Consider the following 21,595-nt stretch of genomic DNA (forward strand, 5'->3'; position numbering starts at 1 on the left):
TCCTTTATTTAGGGGAGCAAAGTGATCATAGTGAATCTGCAATTAATGACAGTGGAGGGCAGACACTCATTCCATTGTTGTGGACTCTGCAATCGGATATGTTGAGGTTTTGCTTTTTAAGTAAAAGATTTAGAAGGCATTAATATGCAGCATGATGCTCGTTTTCTACTCATTTCTGCTCCTCTTTCAACAATTTGGATGTGCTGCAACCACAAATTGTGAAAGCAGTATTTGGAGTGAATTATCAAAGCAGCATTTTGTTCAACACAGATACCCTCTAAGTCTGCAGGATGCTGAATAGTCATTCACTGGGCTCTTATTTGTACTTGGTCTTTGGGGCTCCCTAGTTAAATTAATCATACTCCCTGGTGTGTGGTACAGTCATTTGATCATTTGTCCTCATCATCCTGACTCTAATGTACTTATGTCCTTGTGTATATATCCTGAAGAGTATTCAGCATTTTTTTTTCATTTAAATATCATTCTACTATAGATCTTTGTTTCTTTGATGTGTTTTTCACTTAATGCTTTTAAGCTTTGGTCAATAGAGCACAGTGATTAATCTAAACCAGACTACATTCTGGCTTCTTCATTTGCATATTATGTGTCCTTAGGCTAATCACTTAAACTCTGACCCTCATGTTCCTTATATAGAAAATGGAATTATTAATAATATTCACTTTGCAGAGTTGAGGGTTGAATGAATTAATACATGTAAAGCCCTTAGAAAAGTATTTGGCATTTAGTAAATCATATATATTGTTTCATGAAAATCTAATATATTATTGTTAAAAATTATGTAATTTTCCATCATATGCAGTACTTCAGTCAAATTATGTTACTGCCAACCTTTTTTTTCTTTTCATATATATATTTGGTTTCTGTCAATTTGTCACATATACTTGGTATTAATCATATCCATGCTTTGAATATTATAAATAATTTCTCCTAGTCTGTCATTGTTCTGTTGACTTGAGGAGTTACTCAGTAGAATGTACTAAATTTTTATATAATCAGATCTTTCCATTTTCCCTCTTTGCACCTTTTGCTTTTGGAGCCTCATTTAAGAAATGCATCCACTCCAAATATGTTTATCACTATTTATTGAACAACCACCAAGTTCCATTCTTTCTGCTTGGGTTTCAAAGATAAATTCCTGAAGTGCTAGCAGTTTAGTGCCAAGAAAATATGTGCAATTAAATAATGGCAATACATTTCAGAATGCAATTATCGTTGATAGATTTTCAAATATTTAACTGTCTTTTCAAAGAAAAACCATTTTTCTTTGTTTCAGTATTTTGCAATATCATGTCTGGGTGAATGATTAAGGATTGGAGCTACTCTCAGAGCTCCAATCTGTGATCCCAGTTTTGTACTGTACAAGTTGGAAGAGGTAAATTAATAACTTCTTATAACTTCATAAAGCAGCTTGGAGAATTTGTATCATTCCCTTTGAGAAAGTTGTCCAAAGATAACAACTTGAAATTACCTTACAGTGAATCCAAGCCTAGTGTTCCATTGCTCACCCACTCACCTGATGGATGACACAGCCACTATCCATCTTAATTTCCTCTCCTGCTTCTTCCGACCTCCACCACACCATGCCATTCTCCTCTGCGTTTAAACTGCATCCAGAATTAGTCTCCTCTCTTTCTTGAGACTATTGCTCCAAACAGCTTTGAGTTCAAAATAGGGCAACTGTGTTTTACATAATATGAAGAAACTCAGGAGTTTATAGGCACCCACTTAACACTTTCCTTGAGTGCTATGATCACATAGGCCATGCCCAAATAAACCTTGGAGATGCATTCTTAAGACTTTCTGAGATGGCGGCTGTGATGCTGAGCTTGAGTGGTGAGACTCCAAAACATATGCGAGTGGGGCTAATATGAGCAAATAGTCACTGCTCTGCTGTTGGCCTTACCACAGTTGCTTTTAAGCTACTAAAGGGAGTGATAGTTGTCATCACAGAAGTCCCATGGGTAGTGTCCAGAGCTAAACATACCATTGTTGCTGCTCTTATTTGCCCCATTCTTTAATTCTCTGATACCGATTGGCACAATAGATAGGTCATGGTGTACCAAAATCTGAATTAGGGGGCATCTGTACCTGAGATCCCCAGAATGGTGCAAATCAAAATATTTCCATTTTTAATCACGATTATGGTCACCGGTTCAATGTTGAAGCATAGACGGTATTGCCATCCCAGGAGAGGACTTTAGCAAGTTTAGTTCCTTATTTGATACAGATAAGCAGGTTGTTACACCCTCCCACCCAATATAACCAAACATTTATATTTCATTCTTTTCCTTTTCTCCTTTCTTCCAAACAAGAAGCTGTGTCTGCATTTTTCAAACTGAGTTTCATGACTATTCTGTAAGTTGATATAGATGTGCCATGGGAAGCAAAGGTGGGGCGAGGTTCATGATTGAATAAATTTAAAAGACTCTTTATGCTAAAATATGCTTCTGGGAATTCCAGAATACCCATATGTCCTGAGAATATTCCAGTAACAAAACCTGTTGGACTTCTCCATTTAATCAATATATTAAATTTATGTTTCAGTTACCTTTGCTGGGACTTGCAATATCCCACATTAAAATTTCTATGTAGATATTACAATACAAACAGGCCAAAAGTGGTAATGATGAAGTCCTCTTTGTCCTTCAACCGAGGTACAAGACTCAAAATATTATGCTAGGACGTGTGAGAAGCTTGGAAGTCATATTTAGGCAGTAAGTTAAACCAATTAAGAACTCAAAAGCCACAATGTCAATAAGCCTGGGCTTGTGCCTTTCTGTCAGATTTGCTCACACGGTGGCCATGCCTGCTGGTGAAGTCCCTATCTCTTTTACTAAAAAACATTTTCAATTATGAATGAAGGAAATTTTAAAGATGGCAAAACAACTATCCTTTAGCTTTCACAGCTTTTCAGGTAGCCACAAAAGGCAGCTGTTGGCTCCTGGGTTTTTATGTCCTGGACCCAAGTGAATATTCTGAGAATCTTGCAATTGATGCTTGGAAGAATCTCATGGACCTAAGTTGAGCCAGGTATGGACACTTAGACAAGTCAGCTACAGTCAGGGAATTATCTTGCAATACAAGCATGACTATAGGTTTAAATGTGCAATTCTCAGAGAAGAAAAATCACAGTCTGAGTGAACATCTCAAATAATGTCAACTACTGGGGTCAGTGAGCTGCTTCCAAAATGCTTGAATAGAAATGAGGAGCATATTTATCCATGTCCAGCTTACAGGAATGATCAAAATATTAGATTTCTTTGATGCCAGGTTAAAAATCACACGTCAGTTTGGTTATTCTGCTTATCTTACACCAGACAAAATCTCTGCATTTATAATTAAGGTAATTAATGAATTAAAATTAGAAAGCAAATTAATTGTTCCCCCCCCCCAAAAAAAAAGAGATGTTAGGTTTTTATAGTTTGGGGAGTATAGGAAGAAAATAATAAAAAAAGACTTCAGCACTGCAAAACTCAGGAACCTCTGCCTTAGCAGAGGAGAGTAAGTCCAGGACCTGCTGCTGATGAAGATGATTCAGTGAAGCACAAAATCTGAGATTCTTCTGCCCCACTAGAGGAACCCCTGACCTGGTCATAGACATCACCAGGGAGTTTCTTCCCTTTACATTCTTTTCCTTTTCTGGGAAAACAAATTTTTGCATATTTAATCACTTAAAACTACATGAATTTATTATCAGTTTCTGTGGGTCAAGAGTCTTGGGTCAAGTTAGCTGGGTCCTCTAATCAGCGTTGTCTTAGATGAAACCCAACATGTCAGCTAGGGTTGCAACCACACCACAGCCTCAGAGTCCTCTTTCCAGGCAGAATTCAGCTTCTAGAGATGTACCCTTTCTGGCCATATCATAGCAGTTGGTTTCTCATACTTGCAAGTATGTCTCTGCTGCTTCCTTTGTTTAACTGTCTCAACAGATTGAATGAAAAAAGGTGGGCCTGATCTAAAGATAACTGATTATGGGAGTTAATTACATGATCCTTTTGCCTTTGCTATATATTGCAGCATAATCAGGATAATGATATCCTATTATATTACTAAGTCCCCACCACATCTGAAGATAGGAACCACGGAATATATACCAACGGGCAGAAATGTCAGGTCAGCTTAGAATTCTGCTTGCTACAATAAACCCTGTACGGGCCACCAAATGCCAATGTCTTGGCTGGGCACAAGATCACGAGCCACCACACACTTTGTAGATTCAAACAGCAATTCTTTATTCCCGAACTCACACCGGCCCTCTACAGACACGTTCTGGGGAAATCCAAGTTCTGCCCGCCAATTCACGTCCCAAAATACTTTCTCAATTCCACGGGAACTCAGGCAGCAGGAACGCCCTATTCCCAGCAGGAATAACCTTAAACTTGGAACTTCCCTAAACCCAGATTGTCTTAAACCAGGATACTTCCTAAAACCTGCAGGATACACCCTAAACCTGGATCCACCCTCGTCCTTGAGCAGGGTCACCTTTCCAAGGCAAGTCCATTTAACATGGGGTACGCTGGCAAGGAAATTTCGATGCGTCATTCCTACTTGGCAATGGCCCTCAGCATCACAGAAGTAAGAGTTAGTATTAATCTTTTATTTATAGGTGGGCACAATCTTTATTATTATTTTTATTTTTTATATAGTGCTGAGGATCGAACCCAGTGCCTCGCACATACTAAGCTCTCAACCACTGAGCCACAGCCCCAACCCCTATTAATCTTGATTTGACCTCTCCTAGGCATCAGTTTACCATCTTTGGACTTGGGGGAGAATTAAGATAGGAAGTGAGTCTAAATAAGTCCACAAATCCCACTCATAAATATGAATGCCTCCCCCAATCTAGTTCTTATTGGCCAGATGTTTTTGTGAATTTACTCTTTTAGTGTACATATTTGTGTGATGTTTTACCATCTGCAAAGGGTTCCTTCAAGACTTCTTCTGTAATTCCACTTCCCACATGATTTCATGGCCGCTCAGATGTTTCCTCCCAGGTGGGTCAAAGGATCAGAGAAGCTAAATTCATGGGCCTAGAATTACAAAGTCAGGCCTTTATCTCCAAATTCTGCTCCCTCCCATTTCTTGGTCCTCTTCTGAGTCATCTAAATATGAAGAATGAACATGTAGTATCCTGCCCAAGGACAAGGTTAGTGCCCTTAGAAATATCTTCTAGTGCTGTTGGTGACCACAGAGTGTATCTCCAATTCTCTCATCTCTGAAAGGTTGAGCAGACAGGGCCTTGTCACCCCACAGGACAGCAGGATTTGCATATTGATGTACCGGTAATATCTTAAATTTTGTGGCTTTTCTGATCAGTCAGTTGGTTTTTATAGAACTCCTTTTACATTAGTTTTCCCAGAAAGATTTTACTACTTCTGTTGGGGGGAGGCTGAAGATGATTAGGAATTACCCTTTCTTAGCAAGTACTGTAAGTCAAGGGTTAAAAGAAATCCTTTGCAAAAGGTGAAACATCACACAACTATGTATGCTAAGTGAGTAAATTCACACACAAAAAAAATAAAAACAACCTTTGGCCGGTATAAGGTTTAAGCAGCCAAAAAATAGATTTGGGAGGTATTCATGCTTATATTATTGGGATTTCCTTTAATTTATGAACTTAAATTCACATCCGATTCTAATTATATACATTTATATAACTATGTATACATTTTATATATTAAGAAACTGATCCAAAAAGATTTTGTACATTGCCTAAAAACTGCACAGGTGGTAAATTGTCCACCTGGTACTGAGCCTGCATCTTTCAGCTCTGGAGACCATAAATTTCCATTTCACTATGACAACCAGCTCGAGTGTCATTGCTGACATGCCCTTTCTGTCTCCCATCATGTATGAGCTGACATTCTCTTCCTGATGTCGTTGTAATATCTGTCCATCCTTCCTCCCATGCACTCATCCATCCATCATCTGTCTGATTATAACAACTAACCAATTGTGTTATAGCCCTGAAAACTTGTCATAGCAGTTGTTTGCGGAGACACCTCAGGTCAGCACCCAAAACAATGCAGCAGGAGTTTAGACCACAGAGATTCTTGAGGGATTACTTCCATCTGTTTCCCCCTCTTCTTCACTTACCTCCAATAAGTATGTAAAATGCACATGAAATCACCTGGGACTTTCTTTTCCCAGACTTCTCTTTACCCATTCTCCGTCCTTTCGCTTCCTCAGGCATGCAGTGTGTACAGAGCTCTGCCCTCTCTCTCCTCTGAGGCGGCCCTGGGGAAGAGCCCATGGACAACTCAGGCCAGAGGCCTATGCCCTCACTCTCTTAGGCCCTGAATTATTGTCTACAAGAGCCTTGTTTACAGCTTTGCATGTATCCCTAAGGAATATTCCCCAGTGTCACAATCATTTTGAGTTTTCATTCTACCCTCTCTTATATTAGTTATGCCTGCCATTTTGGTGTCACTATACAGTTAGCATCCTTTCTATGAATTCATCTACATGATCAAATTATAAAAAAAAAACATTCTTAAAAGCAGAAGATCAAAGAGAAAAATTTAACTTACACCCAACATTTACCCCTTCTGTTAGAATTGTAAATCTACCTGATAGTATTTTCATATACTCTACATTTCTCCATATAATCCACCATAAACAATCAACAGGGTGCAGTAGGAATGAACTGCCTAAGTACAGACAAGGATGTGGTGTTTGCATTTGTTCTATAAGGGATGGCCAGGTAGGAAAGTGTAGAAATCCCAGAGAGAGTGTGTTTTTTTTTTCCTATGGACTGAGCAAGGCTCTGGTAGTCAGCTCAGGGTCTCAGAGTGAAGGGCACTGGACTTTGGCTTAGACTCTAAATAGAGGACAGGCTTCTTTCTTCTACCAAAAGTATGGACAAGTAAAGGCCAGTGTGTTCAGTGCACAGAGCTTTTCTCGGTTTACCTGAAACAGCTATGTCTCATCTCAAGCTGCTTTAACAAATTACAGCAGACTGAGTGGCTTAAACGCAAACAACGCAAACATTTTTTTTTTCTCATGGTTCTTAAGGCTGGAAACTCCAAGATCAAGGATAGCCAGCAGATTCAGGGTCTGGTGAGGGCCCTCTTGTTGGTTTGTGAATGGTAGTCTCTTTGTTATATCCTACATGGGAGAGGGAGACAGAAAAGGAGAGGAGGAGAAATGGATACCATCTGTTGTGTCTGTTTTTCTAAAAATACTGATCCCATTTATGAGGGTCCTACCTGCTTGACCTCCTTCCTTCCCAAAGGCCCCATCACACTGGGGACTTGGACTTCAACCTGTGGATTTTGGAGTAACACAAACATTCAGTCCACAGAAGGTAATCACTGAAGATTTGAAGGAATATAAAGATGTAATTATAGCTACAACGTAGGATGGTAACTGTTTGATAGCAGGGTAAATGGGGGCGTGGAAAGGCTAGATTATAGAGGCAGTGTGGGAGTTGGATAAGGCAGCAGCAACTACATGAGATAAACACAAGGAGGCACTGCAGTTAGTAACACTTGGCAACTAACTGGGTCTGGCGTGAGTCGGAAGGAGGAGGAATCCAAGATGAGGCTGAGATTTCTAGCTGCTGTGAATGAGAGGATGTTGGTTGAATTTTCCCAGATAGAAGACAAGAAAAATTGTCTCTTGTGAGAAGAAATTCTAAACTCCAGTTTAGACTTGTGATAGCTGAGTGTCTATGGAACACCACCATATTGGTGGTCAAGAGAGAACATGGAGCTGAAAATAGAGACGTGTTAGGGGAAAGGTAACCAATATACCAATGGAAGGCACATAAAGAAAATGACAAATTCAGGTAAGGACAGATCCTTGTAGGGCACCACTATTTATTTACCAGACTGAAGAGAAGGAAAATTAAAGGAGTTGGAAAAAAGATCATCATAGATAGGAGAACATAGTGTTTTTAAAGAACAAAGAAGAATAGGCAATAGTCAGCCTCTACTCTTGCCCAACTCTAAGTTACATCTAAAGATTAAAAGCAGAACAGAGCAGGCTGGCATATAGCTCAGTTGGCAGAGTGCTTGCCTCACAAGCATAAGGCCCTGGGTTTGATCCCCAGCATCACACACACAAAGAATAGAGCACTTAGCATTTTACGTGTATCATCTCATTTTGCTATTGAAGATTTTAAGTATAAAATAGTAATTGAATGGTACCAGTTTTAAATCCTGGCTCTACCATTCATTAGTTCTGCGAATTTGGATAAGTTTCCTCTTTCTTAGACAAGGGAAACTCACTGCAGCTCACAGGATAATATAAGTATCATATAAGAGAATACATTTAAAGTTACATACTGGTTATGTGGTCAATGAGAATAGCCCTTATCATTTCTTTGGGCTTATTTTTATGATGTCTATCCCCACACGGAAAGCCATCTGAATCCAAAGACCACGCCTGTATCAACAGTTGTGTTAAAAACTGAATATTTCCAATGTTTGTGTATAGTAGGCATTTGATTAGTGCTAGTTATATGAATTCTTGATCTCATTCCCTCCATCCATCCTTGTCTGAGGGCACCCTTCTCTTCCTCCTTAAAGGAGAAGAGATGGATTCTAATATACATATTGGTCCATTTCACAAGAGGCTGTCTTTCTTAACCAGAGCTAATTAAAAGAAGATAGTTCAGGTTTTCAGAACTATTGGGCATCAGTGAATTGCAGACTAAGAAACTACAGCTAAGTAGGAGCCCTGACATATCACTTCCAGAAAATGCTGTAGAGCCAGAAGTCAGGTGTTGCTCTGTGCTTGATGCACAATCCTCACAACAAACTGAAGAAGGAATAGAGCTTATTTCCAGCCCAGACTGTCCATTCTAGGCTCTTAGCCTTTCACTGTGCTGTCTCTCAAGTTCAACCTAGACTGAATTAAAATGTCCATGGCATTGTTTTTGTGGATTTTGCTTATACCACTAAGCTCATGCCCGGTGCACACTAACCCTATAGTGAGTTGAGATGAGGTCTCAGATAAATAGCACCATCAATATTCATGGAGTCATTACTTAACATGCCACACCCTTTACCTTACATATTGATTGGTTTTTTTTATTCCTACAAATACTGTGAAATGTGTAACTGACCACCCTTTCCTTACTGCATTGACTGTTAGACAATTTACATTCCAAATTATGCTTCCTGTATGTCACCATACTTATTTTCCTCTGTTCCTACTGTTTATTTATTCTGCTTTACTTTAGTTGGCAGAAGTTAATATAACTCCCTTTTTGGAACAAAATGAGAATCTGAAAATATGCCTCATCGCATTGTTATGAGATAGTTATTAACCTTCGTACAGATGAGGAAACTGACCCTTGAAGGCATTTAAATAAACCATCCAAGCATATAACACATAGTTCAGTGCTTAATATTATGCTAACAAATTTGTAATCTGGTTTTCCTCACGCCACATGAATTTGTGTGGAAAGATACATTATATTCATAGTAATCATCCCAGGTTCACCCCCATGAGCTGGGTGACCTTATGTAATTCATATAATTTTTCTGTACCTGTTTTCTTAGAAGTAAAATGAAAATAATAATAATAATAATATACTGACCATGAAGAATGGTTTATGTAAAATGCTTAGAAGAGTTTCTAGGACATAGGCATAATATATCATCATTTCATCTTCCTCCTTAGTTCTTGCCTCTATCATTTTGGATCCTCTCAAAGTTCACACTTATCAGGAGCTTCCACTCCAGCATACTACACTGGTTTACACTTTCATTCATGCTATTCGAAGATTTCCCACCCTGGGATTGTAAATTAGTACAACTGCTGTGGAAATCAGTATGGAGGTTCCTAAAGAACTAGGCATAGAACCAACATATGATCAGCTATACCACTCATCAGTGTTTATCCTAAATAAATTCTCCAGTTTGAATTATGCCCCTTACCAGATCTCACATCTCTGTGCCACACCCCCCAATACACACACACATACACCTGAGTGCTACCCCATCACCCTGTTACCCACAGTCTGTATCAAGTCTTTAAATTTGAGGTCCACAGTTGCTCTCAACTTGACATTCCCTTGCTCAACTATGTGACATTTAATTTCCTCTAATCAGCAGAGGGCCTGCATAGAAACACTGTCCTCTCAAACAGGAGAAGCTGGATTTCAGACATCTGCCTTCCAAATCCTGGTAGAAAGTTCAGCACTTAATGCACTTTCTTATATTAGAATGTCATTCTTGGGAAGTGAAATCAAGGAAGTCCCTGGTATGTGAGCTCTCCAGACCTCGTTATCCTTTCACAGCCATAATTGCTTCTGTCACACTGACATCTTCAACCCTTCCACCAGTACTCGGCCCGGCACAGCCTCACCATCTGCTTACGTGACACCAACATTATGGCCTCCCTCCATGCATCCCTAAATGGGGTTGGGGAGTGAAGCAGAGATGGCAAGTGTGCCAGCTGGCACAGTGACATAAACCTAGACAGTGATGGATCATGACCCAGGCCGGGGAGGGAAAAGGGAGAGCACCGATAGCTAATTATACAGTCATCAGTGCAGCCGGTGGACCTCTTCGCTCCTGGAAGCTGAATCAATGTGTAGCTCTTGTCCTGCCAGCAAATGTGTCAGCTCCATTTTAATATATCATTGCAAGATAATTTTCAATAGGAGGGTACACTAGAAATCAAGATCTGAATTGTTCTAATTTTGCTCCTTTGTATCGCTAAATGGCATTATTGGGGAGGCTCCCGGGAGTTTGAAAATTGCTTGAGATTGACAACTGTGTCTGGCTGCTTAGAAGAGGCACAGCAAGTTGATCCATGTTGGGGGTCAGTGCTATTATTTAAGCTGCAAGGGGTCCCACCTATCCTTTGAGCATCTGAGGTTGTGTTGTAACCAACCAATTTAATTCTGGAAGCAGCATTCAGAGAAATGAATGAATCCATCAGTTTTTTCTACAGAGTTCAAATTTAGTCATGTGACATTGATTATGCTGTTGTTAAATATACCGGAATCAAAAATAACATTAAGAGAAGTCTGTGTTTAAGTTTATATTATTTGATTTGTGTGCTGTGATTTTGCTTTATTTTACTTCCCTTTTCTTTTTAGTAAAAGGACGTGGTAGCACAAAGGCACCCTGTGAAATTGAATAAATTTCCTCAATAGAAGATACTAGATGCCATTTTTGGTTTCTTCTTTGTCCCAAATTCTCTGATAGGTCCTGCCCAACCTCTATGCAGACATCTTCTAAGATTGATGGAAGAGGGAAATATGCTTCCAGCCACATGAATAAAAGACACAAAAATCCTAGATCATCCCTGTGCAGGAGACAGGCAGCTGCAGAGGCAAAGTCTCAGAACTGTTGAAATTCTAGTGTTATTTCACCTCAACACGTTCATGTTAGCTGGCTAGGTTCCTTCCCACCAGGTCAATTCAGTTGACCAGCCATGCACAAAAGAAATAGAAACATTAGGGCTTTGACTTTATAAGCTAGCTGGAGGCAAGCACAGCAAGGGCAGTTTGGAGCAACTGTCAGAGGAAACAGTTATCCAAGTCTCTTCCCTGTTGCTATAAGGAAAACAAATAACTTGAAACAGCATAGATGAACATTTGTATGTGGTACCAATAAACAACTTCAAGCATGGAGAAACAGATTATTGGATAGGCAGAAGTTGTGATGGGGAGCCAGCCACTGGGGGTGGTGGTGAAAAGGTTCACTGGAAGAATATAATCCTTGTAGATCCAGGAATAAGTTATGCACAAAGGATGGTGAATGAAGAGTGTGATGTGTGGCCCACCTGGAATAAAAAGAAAGGTGGTGGAGAGAGATGCAGCCACAACAAAGACCTTTCTGTAGATGCTTAGGAGTTTGTACTTGAGCCACACTGCAGTGGGAGATAGGAAAGGGAGAAAATTGGAACAACAGGGAGCATTCTTCATACTATGATGAAGTAGAATCATATTGTCCCAGGAGTAGGTAGAGGCTACTTATACAGTGGGCAGAGTGTAAGACTCTGCTTCAATGCTGTGGCTGAAGGAAAGGACTGGAAAATGGATATGAATGCCAAAAGTGCCTCTCTGCAATGGCATTGCCCTCCTTTGCCTCCCCCATCTCTCTCTACCCTTTTGTATAGAATGCAGTGGTTTTTGTTTTGCAACATTATTACAGCATTGTATTCTGTATTCTGTATTCTTTTGAAGCCCAGTTCAAATCCATCTCAAACCAGAAGGTCTATATGAAACAGACACATGAAACAGTGAGATCAATTTTGTGTCATTGGGAGTGTCAGCCTAAAATGCTTAACAGATAACAGCACTCCAAAGCAAAGAATTTATTTGTGTCTAGTAGGTACACATAATTCTGGATATATATATTTTAGAGGACCAGGTACACCCAAAATGGTTAGACAAGGGGGAAGTTTTAAAAGAAGTGTTAGCTTATGTGTATTTCTCAATTTCCTATCTTGAAATAAAAAATATAAACGATTTTAGCATTGCTCTCCTTCCCTGAATCCGTTTTGGATTATCAATGGCTCAGATTATTTTTGTCCCCATGCAAGGTGTCAGGATCAAAATGGAACCAGAAGGCCAGGAAGGAAAAGTCCTTATATGCTTATGACAGAATCTATGCAAGGAATTCCTCAAAACTACATTATTCCACAAAAGCCAGTTGCAGTGTTCCTGGTACTGTTTACACTAGGACATTTGCCTGACAATGGCTGTCTCCACCAATGCATTAACACCAGATTCTGCGAAAAGCTCCTGTAATCAAGGTTTTTGCTAACAGATCAGGAAATATGGATTTCAAGCCCTGTTTTACTATATTTTATCTGTGTAACTTTGGACATCCAGAACCCTGAAAAGATGATAGTTTCCCCCTCACTGTCCTATATATACTTCCAAATAAAGAAGTCTTACTTTGGGAAGCAGAAGGATGGAAAGTTCAAGGCCAGCCTTAGCAGGCTAAGAAGACTCTGTCTCAAAATAAAAGGGTCTGGGGTGTAGCTTAGTGGTAGACTACCCCTGGGTTCAATTCCTGATACCAGAAATGGAAAAAGAAAGATGTCCTACCATGTTATATTTTTTCCCCATAATGATTATTTTGTTACCTTTAAACACATTGACATTTAAGAATATATTTTCTCCATCTGAGCACATGAATAATGTACTTGCTGGATAAGCCACCAGTGGTCAGTTTTCTCATCTATGAAATGAAGGTGTTAGACTGGAAGAATTCCAAGATCCCTTTTGGCTTAAGGTTCTATAATTTTGTAACCTCAAAGACTTGTTTTCTATCTGCCTTTGTCTCTTTCTTGACATTTTGGTATTTTCCTATGCCTTCAATTCCACATACCTGTTAAAATCTATAGCCAAACTTCAGTGACTTTCTAGGCAATTTGTATCAAAATGAAAGGATAAGTGTGCCTAAACCTTAGGAAAGACATTTAAATATGATCAAGTATATTTTTGGTTATTAGTCAAAAGCATTTTGGAATAAAAGCAAAACTGTTTTGAAAATGATTAAAAGTTATGACTGATATTGAACAGCTGCTCATAATTTAGGAGATGGTTCTGAAATTTTTTCTTTACCTTTCTAGGCCTTAAACTTTCCTTTTCTGTTCATTCACTCACTCATTCATTCCTGATTTATCTGCCTCTAATGTTTTATAAGGTAAGTGTACCTCTAGCCTGTTACGAAATTTCTGATGAACAGATCTCACATCTGCATCTTGCTATTGACTCCATGCCCTTTAACTCTTCACCTCTGTCCTGAGTGGAAACATTGCCTTGGTTCCCGTGCACACTGAGAGAGTGTAGCAGCAGAAGCTGGGCGTCTTCACAAGCCTGGCTGTGGCCTGCCTTTCAGATGGGAGCTGTGTATTATTTGCTGGAAGGTTTCTACAACAGATGTTACCAGGCAGACAAGAAAGCACACACTCCCAGAGCACGCTGAGCCAGGCACGCACACACTTGCCAATACCAAAACCAGGAGAGCCACCGGGTGATGGAGAGAGTGTGCTCTAAGGGATGTGTGCTGCTCCGAAGCCCTGCTAATGTCTCTGTGTGGCCATGCTGTATTTTCAGCTTGTCATCATGGCTGGGACAGTGCTGCTTGCCTACTACTTCGAATGCACTGACACTTTTCAGGTGCATATTCAAGGATTCTTCTGTCAGGATGGAGACTTAATGAAGCCTTACCCAGGGACAGAGGAAGAGAGCTTCATCACCCCTCTGGTGCTCTATTGCGTGCTGGCTGCCACCCCAACTGTGATTGTAAGTATAGAAATAGACTTTCTTCTTTATTGCCAGATACCAAAGAATATTTCCTGCCTGCTCTTTCTCCTCTTTCCTCTCTTCCTGGGCACTCACCAACAGCCTTATCAGTGATATCCTGTTCCAGCCAAGATAGAGTGAATGGAGCTTTGTGTAAAAACTCTCATGAAAACAGGTCTTGTCTTTTCTAGATGGCTTTTACTTTTTAGTATCTGGATTTTAAAATTTGTATTTTTTTAAAGCATGTGTGAATATCATAAATCAACAGGCACGATTAGCTAACAGGTTCAGAACAACTTCTGTGTGCTTGAAAAAATGTACAGCTGTGTGTATTCAGAAGAGACCCTGACTGTAAGTGCTGGCATGGATATAAAGACTCAGATCAGAGTGAAATAGAATTCCCCTGGCCAGTATCTCCTGCTGTGTAGTTTGAACTTCCAGAGGGGCTAGAGATAAGAGAAATCCCTTGACCAAAATTTTCTCTGATTCACTGTTGGATCTGTTCACCTTACATCACATTCAATTCAGTTACAACTCTACTTTTATTTCCTTTTCTCTCTCTCAAGCAAAAACTTAGCCAGGCAAACCTCAAGGGAGACTGCTTCAAGAGCATAAAGATTGTAGACCAATCATTTAACACTAAGATATTAATTTTTTAAAATGAGATTTTTGTGAGTTTTAAAGTAAGCATTTCTGTGTCTAAATATGTTACAAGGTCAGATTAGTTGGGGCATCATCTCAGCACCATTTCACCTTTTCTAATAGCTGCCACCCCCAACTCTCCCACCTCCCCTCTATGTACCCTCTACTCTTTGGGGGATTAAATGAACTGTCATGCTGAGGAGTGTCCCCACTGCTTGGACATTCAGTTCAAGTATCATTTTCAAGGCAATGTTTTCCATGCTAAAGCATGGTAAAGGGGAATATAATTTTGAGGGGAAATAATATAGACATAATGAGTCATGAAACTACAAATTTATTTGGATCATTGATCCCAGGCTCACAAAAGCTCCCCCTGAAATAATAAGAGTATGCTGTAGGGATTCAGGAGAGCATTGAGAGGCTGTGACATGATCTATCAGGGTTAAGAACATGGGCTTTACAGTCCAACATCACTGGATTATATCCTGGCTGTGTGACTTTGGACAAGTCACCGTACTGATCCCTCCCATACAAAAGGAGAATAATTGACTGGTTGTCTTATTAGTTATCATGGGGCTTAAAAATGACTTCATGTAGTGCTCGGCATGTACTAAATGATAAAGAGTATGGAACAAAGATCCTGGCTGGATACTATTTTTTGCCCTCTTTTGGATTTCAGACCACACTTCCTCCAGTGGAAGAGAATGAGATTCCACTGAGAATGCCCACAGTACCTCTTCTGCCCTATTCTAAAGTACCAAGAGGGGGGCCCTGGCCAGAAGGAGACTAAACTCTCCAGCCCTCTTATCTTATCCTTTCTTACTGCCTAAGGAATAAGAGAAAGCTTAGAAGACATGCTTCCATTACCACACAAGTCAACACACCCTAGGTAAAACCAGGAAGCCAGACTGGGTTCTGACTAGAATCAGAGGCAGTTTCTTCCCGTCTCATAAGCATTATTTTCCTGTGTATTCAGATGTGCATATGAGTAATACAGGGAAGGAGAGGAAAACATCACTTATCATTGTCCAGATTCTTCTATAATTATTTTTGTAATTGTAGAGACTTTTTCCATTTAAAAAAAGAGGGAAACAGATTAATATAAGAATTGTGAACAGAAAATTAGAATCAAAACAATAGCTTCTAATTTTATTTATCTTTCAAAGAATTAGAATTATTAAAGTAAAAAATCCCTGGCTAGTTTAATATAAGAAAGAAGTTAAAAATAGCTAAAGGAAAGAATATATAAGAAAAAAAGAATCCTGTCAAAATCTATGCTATATTTCTACTTAAATTGTATGTACAATTCTGTGCCCATAAATGCTTACATTTCAATAAAATTGTTAACTTTCTATGAAAATATATACTAAAAATGCCTTAAAATTATGTAGCAAAGCTGAACAATAGAATAACATTCTACATATGTCTAAAATTTATCTCAAGGAAATTGTACTAAATCTACATAGCTGTTGAATAACTTCCACCACACTTTTAAGGAATGAAAAATCCTAAACTATTTAAAAAGTTCCAGATCCTAAAAAAGGAAAGCTTTTCAATGCATATTTGCAAACGAAAAGATTGATTTCCAACACTTGGAAAGTCTGTATAATTCACACACACACACAAAAAATACCCTTGGTAGTACCAAGAATCTCAGGAGTGTTGATATAAGCATATAAAAAAAGAATATGAAGATTTGTCTACCTAAAAATAAAAATTTGTATCAAAAGAAAGGTAAATAAAGACTGGAAAAGTTTACAGTGGATGATATTCAAATATAAATATCCTTAATAAGTGAAAGGTAAGCTTTCCAAAGTAAAAATAAGAACAAGAATAGCCACTTAACAATTAGTAGACTTCATATAAGCATTTCTAAACTTAGCAGTCACAAAACCCATAATTTTTAAAGATACAGAACTTTTAGTATAAAATCAGCAGATATTTTAAAAGAGCATAGTTTCATACAAATTCTAGTCTATTTTTCTGAAGAGTAGCTTGTCAAAGATGTCTTAAAAGCTTTATAAATTTCAGACCCAGTCATTGTTTCCTTAACGTAAATCTAGGGAATGGAAATAATCAGAGTTTTATACAAAGATTTGTATATCGGTATTTTCATCTCAGAAATAATTTTTAATAGCAAAATATGTGAAACTAGCTTAGTATACAATACTGAAGGACTGGTTAAACACATATTTCAAACACCTTAAATTGTGTTGGAACATGCTCATAATTTCATCTTTTTTAAAACACCAAAAAAATTGAATTATGGGTAAAATATTTCTTTTTTGATCAGAGAATCTGACCATTTCTTAATTTCCTGCCTGAGAAAATGATCTGTATCTACTATGTCACTAGGCAAAATTGACCCTATATGGGTGAATTACATCTGTTCTCAGAGAGCTATTATTACCTGAGAGAGTGCAGTGCTATTATTCCCAGCTTTAGTTACCATTGTGTCCACTGTGGGACCCCAAAAACTACATCTATGGCATGGCACCACCATGTGCTGACTCTATTGGACACCCAGCTATTAAGCCAGGTGACTTTTGCATTCTCTAATGCGTGTGTAGTCTCTACGCACCTGTGCTATACTGCTCTGCTGGAAGTTGCGTCTCCTCTCCAGGAGAGCAGCACCTAATGTAGCCTGTGGATATTTGTGGGTTTAAATATTTAAGAGACCCTACAAAGATACCTTGTGGGTGTTAGAAATGTAATTTCAAGTCCATATAAAAAGACAAAAAAAATAAACTAATATTCAGAGATAACAGCTGAAAATGCTTAATGTGTTTTTTTTCTTTTATATATTTTCTTTGCAAATCCATGGGTGCATAGTATTTTAAAATCAAAAGATAATTTTAAAAATAAATTGTATTCTCTAGTTCTTTTGTCTAGTTAAGAAGTGACAAATTTTTTAATAAAGCTTGAAAATGGAAATTCTAATAAGCAAAAACACAAAAATAGAAAAACGGGACTTTGTAAAAAATTTTCTCTTGGCAAAAACAATGGGTCTTTTGTCACTCGAAGATTTTCATCAGACATTCTAATCCAGGCTACAACTTTTGATTCTGCCCCAACCATTGATCTATTTTCCCAAATGACACAAATTAAAATGTTCCAATGCAAACCAAGGACATATGGTCAGAGGATAGTGCACAGAGCTTACACTAGGTCTTTGAGAGCCTGCAGTTCCTCTCCAGCTCTCAACTGGGAAACCCCAATTTAACCCTCCATTCCTCTGCTTCTCTGGGTGAAAAATGTAACAAATCATGCTAACAAGCCCCTAAAATGTGTTCTGAGAAGTACCCCATAAATGAATAAATTTTGGGTGATGGTAATAACATCTTACAATTTGCATATATTCTGCAGTCATCACTTAACAGTTCCTCACAGCAGCCCAGTGAATGGAAAAGGAACATTTCAAAGAATACAGTGTGTCGTTCATCTCCCTTCATTTTTTAGAGGAGAATATTGAGACTCCGTTCAATGAGATGCTGAAGGTTCCAACTAGTTCTGTACACATTCAGAAGGGCAGCCATCCATTTGGTTCCACTTTTATTTTCCCCCAAAATGAGAAGCATGACTAGGAACTGGAGCTGATTAGAGCTGACAGGTTAATGGTGGAGAGCCTTGCACCCCTGCTGATGGTGCTTGATCTTTATTCAAGACTAACTATAAATTAAAAGCAGCAGGAAAGAATGCAGAACGCTTGTGAGGTTCAGGGAAATTTCCCGACAGCAAGGAGCTGTGTTCATTTCTGCCCCACCTCCGAGACACATAGCTTGTCCAAGAGCAGCCTCTGTTGGGCCACTGTATCACAGATCCCTAGCACCTACCTCCATCCACACCCCTGTTTCAGAGTGTGTGCCTTCATTGTCCTCACCATGAAGTCATCCTTCTCAAGAAGGCTAGTCTGCCAACATCCTGCCACAGTTCTGCTGCCAGTTATTGTGTAACCCTTGGTAAGTCCTTCTCCCTGTGGGCTCAGTTTCCTCATCTTTACATAAAAGAAGAGATCAGGCTAATTATTTCCAAGATCCTTCCAATTCTCAGAACTCATGAGAAATGGAAAAATAACATGTTAGATTCTCAACTCTTGGTTTACTCTCTGGAGTTCAGATTTGAAGTTCTGTGCCTGGTAGAATATTTCACATAACTGTGTATTTTAATTCCTCCTTAAAACTATTTTTCCTAATCTCTCTAGTATAATGAAAGAAGGGGTCCTCTTGGGTGATTTTTGCACTACTAACTAATGATAAGTGTCAAAAGGACCTCATCCTGGACTTGTCCTTGGTGTCCTGTGCATCCTCAAGCACATTAACAATGGCATAACCTAGCACCCTTCACTGCTCTGGGTCTCTGTTGATGGGCATTAACAACCCCGTTCTCAACTGCAGGGATGTGCAGGAAAGCCATGAGGGAAAAAGTCTCCTGTTTGACCTGTCACTTTCTATTTCTCCTTTTGTGCTTTGCTGTCAGAAAATATCAGCATCAAAATGCATCAGGGCCACATGGGATAAACTCCACAGGGCCAAAGCCACTGCTGTCCTGGATCTTGAGGAAAGGTTAGAGCATGGAGGACTTACTATACCCAGAACTATTTAGCCAAAAGTATTGGACTGCACTTCAAAGAAGTCAGCAGAAGTCACTTTTTTTTTCTGACCACCTGGAAAGCTGGGATAACTACTGCCTTGGGCTTGCTGAATAAACTCACATACTCAAGAGTCAAGGGAAGAGAACCTGTTTGGATAAGAGGATTTACTCAGCAGAGAATCTGATTTGCCCTTATATTATCTCAGTCCCAGCGGCACAAGGCATGAGAAAATAGCTATTAAACCTTTTTCTTGGCCTTAAATGAAGTGACAGGGGAGTATTTAGTATGGAAGCAGTAGAGCATTTGACTCCCAGCCCAAGAGGACTGAAATAGCACACAGTTTGCATGCTAGCATGCACATATATGAGGCTTATCAGGAATTTCCTAGGAAAGGAAGAGACACACACAAAATGGGATAGAAAGGAACAATTTGGAAGAAGTTGTGAATCTTCATTTGGGAATTTCTAGGCTGTTAGCTCTTGCAGCAAATGTAAGAGCACAGTGCAAATCATGAAGTGGACTCGGTAGTGCAAGCCTGTTGGCTAACTGACAGGGACACAGCTGCCCAAGTGAAGGAGACATTGTAGGGCCTTGTGCTCCCTCCTCATTTGCCTCTTCCAGGCTGAACAAGCTCGTCTGTTGAAACTCTTTTTAACATTTTAATTCACATCTTTCCCCCTTTTGTACATTATCACATGACTTTTTTTTAAAGAAAAAAAATTACCATGACTACAGCTTCTTTGTTGCTAATATACTCAATCTTCCAGGTACTTTTTTTCCCCTGAGAAAGACTTATAGATATCTCCATTAATTTTTATGGATTAAAAAGCATTAAATAAATAAACTATTCTCTCCACACTGCAGATTAGTAGTGCCTAACACTACTCCATAAAGAGACATGCTTCCAACCTAAAAGATATCCCTTCTAATGATGACTCAAATGTTATGTTAATAAACTTGATAATTTTTATCTTATTATTTATTTTTACTTTATCATTTTTTCTTAGCTTCTCAATTATCATCTGAAAGGAAAACATTCTAGAATTTTTTGAAAAGGTACTGTTGCCCAAAAATATGTGACAGTCAATCTACTTGATGATTATAATCCATTTTACTTTTCACTGAGAGCAATATTTTAGCTGACTTATTTTAAATTCTATTTCTCTTGTATTCCCTACCCAGAAAAAAAATCTTAAAAGAGAACACTATGCTTTAGAAATGCATAATACCACTTTAGTGCCCTATTTATATCAAGTTTAACTGAAGAGAGCTTTCTGAGCAGCCTTTGGATTAATAACAGTAGGAAGGCTCCAGTATTATCCCATTTACTGAATTATTCAAATTTCAAAATGCTATCATCGCAAATAATGTCATTCAAGCCTTGTGCTTTGAAAAGTATAGGAATCATCAAGAACAGAGGTCCATCATCTGTATCTAGGTATGATAAAGCAGAAGTCAAGACCTCTTGGAGTAACCAAAGCTCAGCAAGTAAGGGAACCAGAACTTCTCTGCAGACCTGGGACTGTCAATGGCACATATCAGGAAAGATTAAAGACAAGCAGGAAATGTTAGCAGTCAGGACTGGCAGTAGAGTGTGCATTTCTAAAATTGCCTGGATCACTTTAAAAAAAATCTACAACAAAAACTTTCTTGGGAATGCTCATGATGATAGGAACCTTCAAGGGAGGAAAAAAGCGTATAAAAAACTGAGATGAGAGCTCTGAAGCCACTAAGCCACTGTTGGGGAAAGTATATAAAGAACCTCCTCTTCCTCACAGTGTCAGACAAAGAGCAAGATTCATCACCAGCCTCTGTATTCTTAAAAAAAAAAAACAGCAAAGTGACAGAGATAGCAAGAGACAGGATGACTATAAGGTAGGCTTTACTTTCAGGAAAGGTTACCTGGTGAGAATAAAGTTCCATGGGATTATAGAAATGAATGATGGCTGAAGGAAACAATATTGAAGAAATCATGTTAGCCCTGGAGATTTTAAATAACTGAATTAAGATTGAAGTATAATTATGTGATTTCAGCTTCCCTTAATAAGCCCTCTCTTGTCAGCCTCTACCAAAAAGACCAAAATGTTGGAGCAAGAAAAAATAAAGAAAGAAAAAATCAC

The 21,595-nt window shown here is 38.8% G+C and overlaps 1 protein-coding gene across 4 annotated transcripts in view; it reads left to right on the forward strand.

The window, feature by feature from the left end:
• The window catches only part of Plppr1 (phospholipid phosphatase related 1), a 281,312-nt gene that overhangs the window by 210,049 nt on the left and 49,668 nt on the right, over positions 1 to 21,595 (forward strand). For all 4 annotated transcript variants that reach the window (XM_078047886.1, XM_078047884.1, XM_078047883.1 and 1 more), the window contains one exon: positions 14,054 to 14,242. In XM_078047886.1, the coding sequence (XP_077904012.1) occupies positions 14,054 to 14,242 (189 nt within the window). The remainder of the gene's footprint in view (positions 1 to 14,053; positions 14,243 to 21,595) is intronic.

This window comes from Ictidomys tridecemlineatus, chromosome 4 (genome assembly GCF_052094955.1).
Source record: "Ictidomys tridecemlineatus isolate mIctTri1 chromosome 4, mIctTri1.hap1, whole genome shotgun sequence".
Lineage (NCBI taxonomy): Eukaryota > Metazoa > Chordata > Mammalia > Rodentia > Sciuridae > Ictidomys > Ictidomys tridecemlineatus.